Here is a 16,301-nt window from a genome sequence, read left to right as displayed (position 1 = left end):
TAACTCCCCACCTACACTCACCTTTACTGGCCCCATCCCCGCCTCTTCGACCTGTTTGTTTCCTCTCCACCTATCCTCTCCTCTATCCATCTTCTATCCGCCTCCCACTCTCTCCCTATTTATTTCAGAGCCCCCTTCCCCTCCCCCTTTTCTGATGAAGGGTCTAGGCCCGAAACGTCAGCCTCTCTGCTCCTATGATGCTGCTTGGCCTGCTGTGTTCATCCAGCCCTGCACCTTGTTGTCTCTTAAAAAAAAATCAAGTTGCAACCTATTACTTCTTTAGAAATTAGTTAACCTTTCTCAGCTAAACTTCTGAAGTAATGCTGACCGCAACTTTTAATACATGTACAGCTTCAGGCTGCTGTTGCAAGAACACACATCACCTCTGATTCTGAGAATGTGAGATACAGTTCCTTTATCAGCTTTTTCTGTTCCCTCCTTGTTTTAAGTCATTGAGATGGGAACTGAGTCCACCAGATGTTTGAGTGACTCTCCTGAGGTGAATGCCTTTTTTTTCATGTGAGAGTAAGAAATTCCCTATTGTCTACCTTAGGTATATGCCCTGATTGTGCAAAGGAAAGGGGAGGGAATGAAGCTTAGGTATCGCAATGAGTCATCTCTTAATGGCATGATGTTGAGAATTGTATACGACCAACAAAACACTATTGTTGAAATTAATTACAGGCTGCTGCCTTATTGTTGGAAAATGTTGAATCTAGTATTATAACAACATTATTCACTATCTAACAAAAAATAATTTTACTACAAGATCATTGTAGGACATCTGTGTTTGGCTAACACCACTGCACTTGGGCTTCACACCATGCATTTTCTTTTGCACTTCTCACCACACAAAGTGTGTCATGTAGCAGAGAATGTATTCTCAATGATAGTTAAAAATCTCCATGCTTGTTTTTTCCATTGTTGAGTTTTCATTGTCCTAACTCCATAAATGTGTCATTTTGCCTCCATGTAGAAGATGTCTTGCATATCATTTCATATTTAAAAGTGCCTACTGAACTGCAAAAAATCAAAATTTGCCTGTTTAAAGCCTCCATAAGTAGTTTTAAGAGCTGAAAAGAATTTTAAAGATGCATTTTTTGCAGGGGACTTTGTAAAATTCAAAGAAACAATGAACCACTGCAGTGCAAATTAGTCTATCACAGGATTCTATATAAAAACCTTTGGATTCAAGACAAAATCACGTTTCTCACAATACACAATTGCAACATAAGAGGAAATGGTATGAGATCTGTTGTCACTAAAGAAGAATATAATTCCAAAGTAGATTATATGACTTTAATTATAAGGTATTCTGCAGGTAACTTGGATTCCTGAAGATATCCAGAAGTTTGTAAATTGTATCAAGTATTCAAAAGATATTATGAGCAAGTTTTTTGAGAAACCTATCACAGTCAGATCACATGCAAAATAAGATTATATTATGTTATTAATATGTCTATTAATTGGTTGCAACATTTATTTGTGTATTCTGTTCTATCTTCTAACTGTTATGTCTGCCAGCACAGGTTGAAATTAATAGCCAATATGCTTTGCTGATGTTGCTGGAGAAATCTGAGCCAAAACATTAACAACTTTACAAATGAATTATCAATCTGCTTGTTTTACATTAATGCATATAGGAAATATGTGGAGCTGTAATTTTAACTACTTAAAAGTCTTAAACGCATTTACATTGATACTGCTAATGTAACATTGGCAACTACAGCATAAGCACACTTAGGATTTTGTTTGAATAAAAGAAAAGGAAAGGATTATTGCAAAACTTGTGTGGTTTCATGGAATTCATGAAGGCTTATATCCTTCGTTCTCCTTTTATCTCACTCTCAAAACACCAGACTTCCCCTATCTGTTGATACCACAAATGATCCTGACATTTTTCATTCCACTAGATCCCAAGTCCCTATGGCTATTCATTCCAGTTTTGTACATCTTTCTGTTATTATGGATAAGTGCAAAACCTCTTTGTTGCAATCCACAAACTTCCTTTCCTTTTCTATGAAAATGCCATGCTAGATCTGCATAAATTTTGCTAGATGGGAGTACAGATTTTGATATCACTATGAGTCAAAGGTTTGAGACTGATCTTGACCTGCCTGCATTGAACACTTTACATTAGTCTTCTGTACTTTTTCTTCCTCTTCATCTCATGGATTGTCAAACAGGTAGATAAATGACATGAAAGTAGGACAAAAGATAAATTTATACTTGTTTAATTGTGAGTAAAGAAGTAAAATATAACTATTTTCAAAAATCCATTTTTGTGTGTTGAGTAACTTCAGCGTAGACACCATGTGTAGCTTGTATTACATTTTGATATTTGTTTTCATTCATTTCTGGTTGTTTTTAAAGTTTCTTCAAGAAATATGTGTTTTTCATATTTCTAGGGCTGACTTCATATGTTGTATTGTTTTCATGTTTTTTTTCTAGTCATCAACATGACAAACAGGATTAATGTCAGTTTAAAAACTGGACTGTTTTCTAAACAGCAGGTTGAGCAGCATCTGCGGAGAAAGAAACAAAGTTCCCATTTCCGATCAATGCTTACAACATACAACGCTTCAAAATGATACAAAAGCTAACTAGGGATTCTGATTCAAGCAATTTCACTATAATTAAAAACATTCTTGCAAGTTTTTCAAAATAATTCAAGTAACCGCATCCTTCAAAATGGCCTCTTGTGTGATATTTTGATGCCAAATAGTTGTTTTTGATACCAGATTGTTCTGATGTTTTAAATACAAATGTATCTTTATTGCAGTTAAATTGTCGATCTTTAATTTATGCACATTTAGCAGAAATCTATTTCCATGCCTTCAGAATGCAGGATGTCATAAATCGACTAAGCAAATTGCTTAAACCTGGAGGGATGATATTATTTCGGGATTATGGCAGATATGATATGACTCAACTGAGATTAAAGAAAGGTAATTTCTTAAATTTTTATTTAAAATTTGTATGAAAATCCTGTAGGTTTATCATTTTTTTGTGAAATTTCTATCTTAGTTTTCTTCTCTTACTTTCTTTGGTAGTGACTCCAGTATGGCTGCAGTCCTGTTAGGATGGTCCCAGAATTTTGGGATTAAATCTAGAATATTAAGTGATCGGAAATGCAGTCAATGTTTGCCATTATGTAATAAAGGGTTTGTTCTTGGGAACGCACTGAAATTCAAGGGCAAAGGTACAATAAATATACATTTAAGTGGTTTTAAACATTTTTACCATGATTTTAAAAATAAGTTATTACTAAAGTTATTGTAACAAAATAATTCCTTTCTGGTTAGTTTCAGCAAGATCATTCAGATTCCAAAATATAGACTATAGATTTTTACATTTTAACAATGTTAAGTTAACAAAGATAAGTGCAAGTGTGACAAGTTAATTGTCTATCAGGCTCATGCATTCACGTAATCCTTCCGTCACAGCTTCTAATTCTTTAACCATTCCAGGATTTTCGCCTCTGATGCCCTAACTACAATCCTTCCTGACTTTTAAAAGACTGTAATAATGTACTCTAAATAAACACCACATCCAATACTCTTAACGAAACATTAATCAACCAAACTCCTATTAGCCAGTAACATAGCCAATAAACAACAGACTTTCAAATATAATTGCATGGTATGTAAATAAACTAAGGACTATTAAAAAAAATTGCAACATTCAAATTGCAGCTGCCTATTTTGCAATGACATAAAAGCTCTTTGGAAACAGTACCCCAGCAGGTCATCATCAAGACTTGCTGCTGCATAACGTAATATGTCACCATTAGCTGAAAATTGTTGCTATGCATAGCAAAGATAAGTAATTTTGAAATAGCTGTCTGCATTGCAAGTTCCACCTGTTATTTCTGCTGGCCTAGTTACACCACTAGTGTTCACCCAAAGATGCAGATTGCAGTGAGAAGTCATTCCTACCAGATGTCCCAACTGCAAAATTCAGAATATTTTCCCGACATCTTCAGAGATTATTAAAGTAATATCTGCAATTGTATTGAGAAAGCAAATTCTGGATCCAATCTAATCATTCTTCAGCTGTCAGTTGTGATGCATGCCATTTCATTCTATAGTGAGAGATCAGATGATTGTACCTGTTGGAAATGGATATGTTTTCCAGCTGATGTTGAATATGGAATTTAAATCAAACTATAGTTTCAAAACTTTGCTCCTATTTCATAACCATTTGATATATATTTTGTTAGATGGTGCAGCCTGTTCTTTTAAAGTCCGCATTTTCCACCTTTCTCTTTGAAAGACAGCAAATCGCTCATTTTAATTTAATGCTATTGTCTGTCCATCTTCTGTCACATTTGTTTATACCATTTACAGACTCTGCCAAAATGATTCTTTTTGTTTGAAATGCTTTTTAAAGGTCAGAGAATTTAACACCATGAACAACAAACTGTCTCTTGTACGCATGCTTGTTTATACTAACTTAAAGGCTATTTTCATAAGTTCTAAAGCAATCAGGAATACACCTTGCTTTTCAGGTTGTTGTAGCAGGTGCAACCATCAAAATTGTTGCTGTCATTATTTAGACATAGCAAGTTGGATTTATCTTTTGGCCAATTTTATACTTTGACTTAAGACTTTTGTATAAAATTTTGGATGTGGCACTTATCTTCAATATTTGTTTTCTCTTTTCACATGACCATTCTTTATGAAAGAACACTGCTCTATCCCTACTGACTTCCAGTATTTTACTGGAGTTAATTCAGCAATCAGAAATCTTCTCATTATGTGTGAAATCCATATTTGAACTACCTCTGCTTTGCTAGCTAAATTTCATCCATAAAGCTGATTTATAACAATACAGCAATGGACAGTAGTAAAAATCTGCATTTCTCCTCTTCCATCTCGGTTTTGTGTTCCGCAAGGGCCCACATTCAGTTCTTGCCGTAATCATTGAGTGAGAAATGAATACACAGTCAGCAGTTTCTAGACAAAGTTTTCATGACTGGTATTTGTTTCGCTCTTTAAGATGGGTACAGTTGTACTTCTCCCAGTGATTTCCTTGGCTGCCCCATCACAAATTAAAGTATTGGATTTTCTGATCAGTCTGGCTGGCTGCACAGTTGAAGCTATACTTAACTACAGCCTAGATGAATGGAGAGCTGGCTACAGAGCTACTGCTTTGGAAAAATATTGTACAAGATGCCTGTTAGTTTATAAATAATTCTGGTCAAACCACTGGCTGGTTGCTGCACAACTTCACTTTAAACAGAGGCCTTACCAAAGTAACTGTCTTTTCTATGAGATTTTGAGCAAAGAGTGTATATAGTTAATTTCAGTGTAAGAATGGCTTTGTTGAGCACAATCCAATCCAAAAAAATGACCCACATCACCCCTGGTTACAGTCACAAGGTAACAATAGGATCAGGAGTTCTTGCAGGACTTTTTAAACTTCCAACTCTAATATTGTAAAGTGACTTATAGAAGCATGGTCTGAGATCACACATTTTTCATAAATTAAGAATCAAAACTCTGCTTTTCTGTTTGTAAGTAGCAATTGGTACACCTACAATTGTATCATATGAGGTGTACTCCTAATTCAAAGTTGTATTGTAAGGAATCCTTGCATTTATGTCATACCATCTCAATTTTGTTTTACCATTAGGAAACTTTGGCCACACCAGGACACTGTTACTTCATCAGAAATATTTTGAATTTAATATTTAGCTGAAGTAATATAAATGTATGTGCAAAACCTACCCAAGATTATTTCAGTTTAATTTCAAGAATCTAAATGTTTAAATTCTGTTATTAGGTCGCTGCTTATTTGGAAACTTCTATGTTCGGGGAGATGGTACATGTGTTTACTTCTTTACGAAAGGTATGAACTTTAGTGGAGAGCTTCAAAAAGAACGCTTTATTGGGAGACATGTAATACAAAATGTATTCCCCCAGAGAAGAGCTCTTCAGAATCTATACATAGCTAGGGCATAAATAATTTAGTGTTCTCATTAAATGTTTACTTAATAACTATACGTTTCATAATTAAGTCAAATAAATATTTCATGGAACATGTTAACACAAGCTAAGGATGTTTTAAAGCTCTCATTGGGTAGAATAAGCCCCCTGTCTACTGTATGCCAATGTTAAATTCTTCCAGTGAAGATGGAAGAATGCCATTCATCTGAAAATTGGCTTGAAACAAAATATTATGTGCTACAATCTAGAGTTGCAGAACAAAGGTAATGGTTTAACTGCAATTTCATTGAAATAATGCTGGGTGCTGAGCTTGGCAAGGATTTATTATGGAGATACTGTTGATTCTTTTGAGCACCCTACAAGAGAAATCACCCTTGTCAATATTAGTGGACAAACTCTTGCAACATTCATCATATTGCTGGTATTAGATGAATCAGCAAAGTACATTTTCATAGTAACATTGAGTCATAGAATACTACAATACAGAAGAGGGCCATCCAGTTCCTATCTACTCCAACGCTTTCACTTCATTCGACTGTCCTATTCATTCCACATTGCTTTTTTTCTTATCTTCTTTAGTACCTCTTGAAGGTTATAATTGAATCTGTATCCACCACCCTATAAGACGGTGCATTTCAAATTTTAACTAACTATTGTGTAAAACAGTTTTCCAAATGTTGTCTATCTTTGTTTTCAAATTTCTCCATTACTGTCACTCTCCCTCTCTAATCATCTTCACTTACGTGCTTCAAAATCAATCCTCCCTCTGTTCTGGTTTCTTGAGCATCCCTGATTGTAGTCACTGCATCATTGGTGGCTTTGCCTTTAGCTTCCTATAAAGCCCTAAATTGTGAAATTCCTTCTCTACACTTACTGCCTTGATTCCTCATTTTTCATTTAAGACACCTTAAAATCTACTTCCTAAATCAAGCTTTCAGCCATCAGTCATGTGTCTAATATCTCCTTATGTTGTTTGGTGTTGAATTTTCTCTCTTGCGATGTAGCTTGGAATAATAAAGACGCCATGCAAATACAAGGTATTGTCAGTTTTTTCTCTAATTGCTTTAAATTTTTTACTCCAATTGAAGCTAAACTATTTATGTTTGGAAATTATGTTTGGCATAATTTCTAAACCTCTGGTATGTGCCACTTTATAAAGACTAGGATTTCAAATGCTTTATTAACTGCTTTGTTAACCTAACTTAAGAGATTTATATACAACCACGTCAGGATTCTCTGTTTTTGCACCGAAATTATAATTGTATGATTTAGCAAGTATTGCATATTCTCATTCTTTCTAACAAAGTAGATCACTTTTCTGCCTTGGATTTTGTCATCCTGTGTCTGGTAATCATACAAGTCTATCTATACCTCCTTGAAGTTTGCTCCCGTCTTACTCAGTTGGAAACAAAATATTTGCAAAATATGCAGATTTTAAAATTGTGCCGTTTCCCCAGGCCTAAGTTACTGATGTGTATCGCAAATAGTAGTTGTGCTTATGCAGAAGTTTGGAAATTTCTATTGTCTGCTTCCCTCCAGTCTAAAAAACTGTCATTTTCCAAAACTGCATTTTCTATTCCTTACCAGTTTTGTACCCATGCTTCTGCTGCTTCTTTTATCCCATAGGCTTCACTTTTGCTAGCAGGCCCAATATTTAGTACTTTATTATATACCTTTTCAAAGTCCATAAACACAATATCACCTATATTGTCCTCATGCATACTCGGTTACCTCATCACTCACCCAAGTTCCCTGCCTGCAAGTCAGTCTGATTGGTTAGTTTGTTTCCCAATAAAGGCAAGGAAAATCTGGAGCAAGCTAGACATGCAGATAGATCCAAACCACAGCCTGGGGAGGAATAGGGTAGGTGGTTTGATCAGGAGTGGAGCGGCAACTGGGAACACTGAGGTGGAGAATGTCATGGATAGCACGTATAGAGAGGTGGTCACACCACAGACTCAGACTCCACAGGCAAGAAGGGAATGGGTGACCACCAAGCAGAGCATGAGGGGTAAGCAGGCAGCGTGGGAAACTCCTGTGGCAATTCCCCTGAAAAACAGATATACTGTTTTGGATACTGTTGAGGAGAATGTTCTCTCAGGGATAACAGCAGCAGCCAAATTCATGGCACCGTGGTTGGCTCTGCTGCAGAGGAAAGGAGAGATAGGCATAGAAATGCAATAGTTATAGGGGATTCAACTGTAAGGGGAAATAGATAGGCGTTTCTGTGGCTGCAAACGAGAGTCCAGGATGGTGTGTTGCCTCCCTGATGCTAGACTCCTAGGTGTCTTGGAGCAGTTGCAGGACATTCTGAAGGGGGAGGGTGAACAGCCAGTGGTTGTGGTACATGTTGGTACTAACGACATAGGTTAAAAAAAGGGATGAGGTGCTAAAAGCAGAATATAAAGAACTAGGAAGTTGAAATGTAGGACCTCAAAGGTAGTTGTCTCAGGATTACTACCAGTGCCACGAGCTAGTCAGAGTAGGAACAGCAGGGTATACAGGATGAACACGTGGCTGAAAAGATGGTGTGAGCAGGAGGGTTTCACATGCGTGGGGCATTGAGACCAGTTCTGGGGGAAGTGGCACTTGTACAAGCTGGATGGATTACACCTGGGAAGGACCAGGACTGATGTCCTAGGGAGTACTTGGTAAAGTGGTTGGAGAGGGCTTAGACTTGTGTGGCAGGGGGATGGGAATCAGAGGAGTAGGGTAGTAGATGCAGAAATTGAGGGTGAGGTAGAAACCAAGACAAACATTACTAATAACAAAAACAGGCAGGGAAATGTTGCTGAAAAGAGCAGGGGAGATGGTCTGAAATGCTTGTGTTTCAATGCAAGAAGTATAATAGGCAAGGTAGATGAACGGAGAACTTTGGTTAGTACTTGGGTCTATGATACTATTGTGATTACAGAGACTTGGCTGAAAGAGGGACTGGACTGTACCAGGAATGAGATGTTTCTGGTCTGATAGAAAGAAATGTAAAAGGGATGGGGGAGTTGCATTACTGGTAATGGAGTATCTCACAGCTGTACTGAGGGAGGATACATCAGAGGACTCGTGCAGCGAGGCAATATGGGTAGAACTCAGGTATAGGAAGGGTGAAGTCATAATGCTGGGGTATACTACAGGGGTCCCAACAGCCAACAGGAGGTAGAGGAGAGAATATGTCACAGATTTTGGAAAGATATGAAAACAGCAGGGTTGTTGTGGTGGGTGATTTTAACTTCCCTATATTGACCAGTACTCACTACGTGCTAGGGGCTCGGATGGGGCGGAATTTGTAAGGACCATTCAAGAGGGATTCTTGACACAATATGTAAACAGTCCAACCAGGGAAGGGGTTATACTTTTTGGGAAATGAGCCCGGCCATGTGAGTGAAGTTTCAATGGGGGAGCATTTTGGGAGTAGTGACCATAATACTATGAGTTTTAAAATACTCATGGATGGGGATAAGGCAGTCCTTGGGTGAAGGTGTTAAATTGGGGGACAGCAAACTACAACAACATTAGGCAAGAACTGGAGAATTTCGATTGGAGGTGGCCGTTGGAAGGTAAATCTACATTGGATATGTGGGAGTATTTCAAACGACAATTGATAAGAATTTGGGAGAGGCACATTCCTGCAAGAATGAAGGATAGGTGTGGCAAGTTACGTGAACCTTGAATGACCAGGGACATCATGACTTTGGTCAGAACGAAAAAGGAAGCGTACATAAGGTCTGAGGATGGGAACCGATTAAGCCCTTGAAGTATATAGGGAAAGTAGGAAAGAATTTAAAAAAGGAATTAGAAGGGCTAAAAGGGGTCATGAAAAGTTGTTCGCAGACAGGATTAAGGAAAATCCCAAGGCTTTTTATACACATATTAAAAGCAAGAGGGTAGCCAGTGAAAGGCCCACTCAAAGACAAAGGAGGGAATCTGTGTGCGTAGCCAGAGAGGTAGATAAGGTCTTAAATGAATACTTTGTGTCGGCATTCACCAAAGAGAAGGAATTCATGGCGGATGATCTCAGGGAAGGGAGTGTCGAGTTTCTAAGCCATGTTGCTATTAAAATGGAAGAGGTGTTGTGCGTCTTAAAATGTATTAAGACGGATGAGTCCTGGGGTCCTCATGGGATCTATCCCAGAACATTGAGGGAGGTGAGAGAGCAAATTGCGGAGCATTAACAGACTTCTTTGTATCCTCTTTGGCCACAGGTGAGGTCCCAAAGGACTAGAGAGCAGCCTATGTTGCCCCATTGTTTAAGAAGGATAGCAGAGAAAATCCTGGAAATTACAAGCCTGAGAGTCTCACGTTGATAGGGAAATTATTGGAAAAGATTCTCAGGGACAAGATCTATATGCATTTAGAAGTAAATGGATTTATTAGCGATAGATAGCTTTGTTTTGTGTGGGATAGGTCGTGCCTCACTAACCTGATTGAGTTTTTTGAGGAGGTGACAAAGATGATTGATGACGGAAAATCGGTTGATGTTGTCTCCATGAACTTCAGTAAAGTCTTTGACAAGGTCCCTCATGGCAGACTGGTACAAAAGGTGAAGTCACATGGTATTAGGGGTGAGCTGGCAAGATGGGTACAGAACCGGCTTAGCCATAGGAGACAGAGGGTAGCAGTGGAAGGATGCTTTTCGGAATGGAGGACTGTGACTAGTGGTGTTCCACAGGGATCAGTGCTGGGATCTCTGCTGTTCATGGTCTACATAAATGATATGGAGGAAAACATAGCTGGTCTAATTAGTAAGTTTACGGATGATACAAAGATTGGTGGAGTTGCGGATAGTGAGGAGATTTGTCAGAAGATACAGCAGGATATGGATCAATTCGAAGCAATGGGCAGAAAGATGGCAGATGGAGTTTAATCTGGAAAAATGTGAGGTGATGCAGTTTGAAAGGTCACGTACAGATGGAAATTATACAGTGAATGGCAGAACCATTAGGAGTATTGATATGCAGAGGGATCTGGGTGTGCAAGTCCACAGATCACTGAAGGTGGCAGTGCTGATAGATAAGGTAGTAAAAAGGCTTATGGCATGCTTGCCTTCATTGGAAGGGGCATTTAGTATAAGGATGGACAAGTTATGCTGCAGCTTTATAGAACATTAGTTAGGCCACACATTGGAATATTGCATACAGTTCTGGTCACCATGCTACCAGAAGGATGTGGATGCTTTGGAAAGCGTACAGAAAAGGTTTACCAGGATGTTGCCTGGTATGGGGGATTTTAGCTATGAAGAAAGATTGGCTAGACTGGGTTTGTTTTCCCTGGAATGCAGAACGTTGAGGGATGACCAGGTAGAAGTTTAAAAGATTGTGAATGGCATGGATAGAGTGAAAACTATGAGGCTTTTTCCCAGGGTGGGGGGGGGGCGTTAGTCTCTACGGGAGACAGGTTCAAGGTGTGAGGGGGAAGTTTAAAAGAGACGTGTGAGGAACGTTTTTCACACAAAAGGTCCTGAGTGCCTGGAGGAGGTGGTGGAAGCATACACAATTGCAGCATTCAAGAAGCACCAGGACAAATACATGAATAGAATGGGAATAGAGGGATACGGACCCTGAAGTGAAGATCGCTTCAGTATAGAAGGGCAAAATATGGCGGTGCAGGCTTGGAGGGCTGAAGGGCCTGTTCCTGTGCTGTTTTGTTCTTAGGGAGTCGCTTGGGTCTCAGGAATATTCCTGCTTCTCATGGTCCACAGGCAATGCTGTGAAGCCCCTTATGTTCTTCATGATGCTTCCTGACGCCGGGTAAATCCAGCTGCTCACTATAAAACCGACAAGGTTTTATCTGGAATTAAGAATCTAATAATGATCATGAATCCATTGTTAATTGTTGGGAAAAATCCACCTGGTTCATTAATGTCCTTTATTGAAGGAAACTGCCATCCTTAGCTAGTCTGGCCTACATGTGACTCCAGGCCCACAGTAATGTAGTTGATTCTGAACTGCCATTTGGGCAGTTAGGGGTGGACAATAAATGCTGCCTAGCTAGCGATGTCCTCATCCCGTTAATGAATAAAGAGGGTAGGTTTAATTAGAAATTACTGTCCACCCTGGTCTTATCTCTGTAAAATGTGGAAGTTGGTTGTTTGGGACCGAACATCCAGTGCAGTTGATATTCTTCCCATTTTAACCCTAACCCACACCCAATTACATAAACTCACCCGTGTAATTTTTGCCGTTTTTAAAAAAATTAACACTTGCTTCCCTCAACAACATAGAATACATCCAACCTGAACTGTGTGACTTATCTACTAAGTACTGCCAAGCTTTTTAGCACTTTATTTAAATTTATCTCACCTGAATCCCAACAGCCATTTACTGTAGCTTTGAGAAAGTCTTCTTGGCAAATGTTGATGATGCGGTGTGGTTGTATAAGACTTGGGACACCTCATCTCCACCAGTTTCCATTTCGGCCCTTAATTGGACTCACCATTCCTTTTATAAATTTCTTACAGCTATCTGTCTGTTGGCAGACTTTAATGTTTTTTCAAATTGTTGCCTAAGATATTTTAGATTTTGATTCTTGACTCCTTTGAAAGCAATATTCAGAATAGAAGCTGGATAGTTACGTGAGTGATAAGGCAGAGAAGAAAATTTGAAAATGCTGTATATAGCTACATAATCCGGTGACCTTGGGACCAGGCAAGACAGGAGAATTTTCTGTCCTTTGGAGGTCAAGGAAGCTTTTAAACATAAAATGAGAAGAAAGACAGATAATCTTTTTAACTTGCCAGTAAATTCCAGCGCTTTGTTAGTGTAGTAGCTAACAATCCTTTTACTTTATGTGAGTTTAGGTTGGGCGGTGGGTGTCAAATTAGGGAGGTACAGCCTGCAGTATCCTTACGTCATAGGCCCTAAGTATCAGTGAATGTAGGTGAAGAAAAATTCAGCAATCACTGTGGGTTTTTCTTCTGTTCCTACTCTCAATAATTCTTTGTGTAGTGTAGGTTTATAACTAAGTTTAGTTTAGAACTTAAAGTATAATTGTAGGCACCAAATACCTAATTTTATGTAACTTACAAATTTAATAAATTTTAATACGTTTGTTTCTTCTCCTGCAGAAGAAACTTCAAATATATTCATCTCAGCTGGATTGAAGGAGGTTCAAAACGTAATGGATCGCCGACTCCAAGTAAACCGCAAAAAAAGAATTGCAATGCATCGTGTTTGGGTGCAATGCAAATACCTAAAGCCCCCTATGAAATGTTTAAGTTAAGATTGAAGATATTTATTTTTGCATCTCTTTTAAACAGTGTTGCTCCAGGTGGAAAAGCTTTACTACTGTATGCTGTTAGTTTCCTTTTGTTCCTTGAAAGTATAGGCATATTTTTGCCTTTCCTTTTTCACAATCCAATTTTACTTTTATGTACTACAGTGAATCTGAAAAATGCTAATAAAAATTTGCTTGAAATATTTGACTGTGCTATGTTATTCTGTATCTTTTTTACAAATTCAAAAGATACTTAAGCTTGCTTTCAAAGGTGATGCATATCAGAATCTATCCTCTCTAATATCAAGATGTGTTGCTATCATTTCTTTTATAAGAGGACAACTGTAGCAGCATTGTAGTTGATAGACTCTAATAACCCTCCAGTATTTATTACAGGAGAATGCACTGCCATATTCAATCGTATTCCAGTATTCTAAGTCCATTCAAAAAATGTATATGGGCGATTATGAAGTTGATGTGGAACTCACTGTCAGAAACTGTTGATCATAGAATCCCTACAGTGTGGAAACAGGCCCTTCGGCCCAACAAGTCCACACCAAACCTCAGGGCATCCCACCCCGACCTGTCCCCCTGTAATCCACCTACTCAACACATCCCTGAACACTACGGGCAATTTAGCATGGCCAGTTCACCTAACCTGCACATCTTTGGACTGTACACTTTAGTTGTGGGTAGCTCTGCCCTTTTTAGGCAAGCACCTAAATGTGCAAGTGCTAAATACTGTTTGAGAATTATTGTTGTCTGAAACTGCTGTTGCAAAGTCAATTTCAAGTCTTTCTGCTTTTTCCAACCTAACAATTGATTTTTGAGATCTTTCTTACCCTGTCTATTACCAACTTAGTAACTAAAAGAAAGTTTTGTAAGTTACATTCCTACCTCAAAGAAGAGTGTCAATGAGACCATTGTAGTTCATCCTGTAGAAACCTGCATTCTCAGCATGAGAGCTTCATTCTCTTCATGAATGAAATGAGATTTTGTCTCTTCACCCTAATTAGAAGACTACATCAGCTATTTATCGTACTTGATATGGAGAATTACTTCGTAACAAGTGTTCCGAACTTGTTTTAACTAAATTTAAAACCTGTTTTATGCTATTGTTACAATATGACTTAAAATAATTATTGGATTGATCTTTTCTCTTTTTACAATCCCCTCTCACTTGTCTGAGCGTTAAGGAATGATTTTAGTGGTCTAACATAACCTAATCATCTGAGGATCTGTCATATGTTCCCTCTCCTGCTTGCCATTCTCCCTTATGCATTGATACCCAGTACACTATACGTTGAGAAACTATGTCCCACTTTCTTTCCAAAATGTAACAGGTTACCTTAGTCTGCATTGAATTTTATCTGCAGTGATTCTACCTATTTGAAAACTTCATCTGGGTTGTCCTTTAATTTTTTTTGACTGCTGCTTTTAAATCAACTGTTTCCTACCACCTCCAATTTGGTATTATTTGTGAGGTTAGATCAAATTGCAACTGTTAAATTATGGAGTTAGATTTGAATGTGGCCAAATATAATGATTTGAAAACTGATGGGAATTAAAACTTACTAAATTGATAGCATTTTTGATTTGATTTGATTTATTGTTGTCACGTACCTAAGTACAGTGAAAAGTTCTGTTCTGCAGGCAGTAGAGACAGATCATAGCAAACAAGGACATTCAGATCAGAGGGCGCTTAGACTGAGCGAGCTGTACAAGGTTACGGCTGCACAGGAGATGCACAAAGCAAGATCAACATTAGATTTGACATTAGAGAGGTCCATTCAGCATCTAATAACAGCAGGGAAGAAGCTGTTCTTGAACCAGTTGGTGCATGTGTTCAAGCTTCTGTATCTTCTGCCTGACGGAAGAGGTGGGAAGAGAGTATTATTGGGGTGGGAGTGTCTTTGATATTTTGGCAGCCTTTCCACAGTAACGAGAAGTGTAAATGGAGTCCATGGATGGGACATTGGCTTTCATGATGGTCTAGGCTGTGCAAACAGCTCTCTGTAGTTTCTTATGGTCTTGCACAGAGCAGTTGCCGTACCAAGCCATTATGCATAGAGTGCTTTCTATGGTGCATCTGTAAAAGTTGGTAGGGGTCCTTATTGGACATGCCAAATTTCCTAAGCTGCCTGAAGAAGAAGGGTTGCTGTTGTACCTTCTTGACCATCATGTCTTGGTGGGATGTCCAGGACAGATTGTTGGTGATCGTCACTCCTAGGAATTTGACTCTTTACCATCTCTACCTCAGCTCCATTGATATAGATGGGGCATGTCCTCCTCCTTTCTTCCTGAAGCTGTTGTCTTCAACCCTCCCATTTGATTATCACTGCAGTGCATTAGGCCGTGTGTGAGCAGCTGCAAAGCAGAAGCAGTTTGCAAATAATGTATGTGAATTGCTTAATTAGTTAAATAATGATGCAGATTCTGAAGTTTAACTTTGGGTCTACAGGTTTTTGGACTTCCTGGATCTCACCAGTGATAGCACTGTGCATGGACTACAGCAAAAAGGGCTGAATCCATATCAGGGAAATGCCAGTAATCATAAAATCATAGTCTATTCTACAGAAAGAGATCATTGTGGTCCATTGAGTCAGAACCCACACTTTCCATATATCCCTGCATTTTTTACTGATCCAAGTATTTACTCAATTCACTTTTGATGGTTACTGTGATTTGAATTTGTATTCAACTCACTGTGAGGTTGTGTATCCTAACAACTGATTGCATAAAAATATTTTTTCCTCATTGTCATATATATTGTTCTTCTGCCAATCACCTGAAATCTATTCTTTCTGATTATCATCTATTCAGCCATTGCAAGTGGTTTCTTTGTTTGCTCTATCCTGATTTTTAAACACCTTGATCAGATATCGTCCTGTTTTCCTTAGTCAGAAAATGCCAACTCCAGCTTCTCCTTTCTGTTAATTCACCGTAATCTTCAAGCCTGGAAGTATTCTTCCAAAATATCAAGATCATCATGTTTTACCTGAAGTGCGGTGTCCAGAATTGGATAATGCTCCAGCAGGGGCCAAAAAAATGTTTCATGTCTATTTAGTATAATTTTCTGGCTTCTATTTATAAACTCCCATTTGCTTTATTAACTGCTTTGTTACATTTTACTGCCACCTT

At 38.3% G+C, this 16,301-nt stretch overlaps 1 protein-coding gene across 8 annotated transcripts in view; it reads left to right on the top strand.

Annotated features, from left to right (window-relative positions):
- The window catches only part of mettl8 (methyltransferase 8, methylcytidine), a 53,426-nt gene extending 40,060 nt beyond the window's left edge, over window positions 1-13,366 (top strand). For 6 of the 8 annotated variants that reach the window (XM_048598816.1, XM_048598814.1, XM_048598811.1 and 3 more), the window contains exons 8-10: window positions 2,842-2,948; window positions 5,788-5,853; window positions 13,012-13,335. In XM_048598816.1, the coding sequence (XP_048454773.1) occupies window positions 2,842-2,948; window positions 5,788-5,853; window positions 13,012-13,166 (328 nt within the window). In that variant the 3' untranslated portion in view covers window positions 13,167-13,335. Of the gene's footprint in view, window positions 1-2,841; window positions 2,949-5,787; window positions 5,854-13,011 lie in introns of all 8 variants that reach the window. The other 2 variants (XM_048598809.1, XM_048598810.1) reach the window with 1 other exon arrangement.
- Window positions 13,367-16,301: the final 2,935 nt, after the last annotated feature.

This window comes from Rhincodon typus, chromosome 7, assembly GCF_021869965.1.
Source record: "Rhincodon typus isolate 14 chromosome 7, sRhiTyp1.1, whole genome shotgun sequence".
NCBI classification, from domain to species: domain Eukaryota; kingdom Metazoa; phylum Chordata; class Chondrichthyes; order Orectolobiformes; family Rhincodontidae; genus Rhincodon; species Rhincodon typus.
The sequence above is the reverse complement of the archived record's forward strand: the minus strand, read 5'-3'. Positions and strand labels throughout refer to the sequence as shown.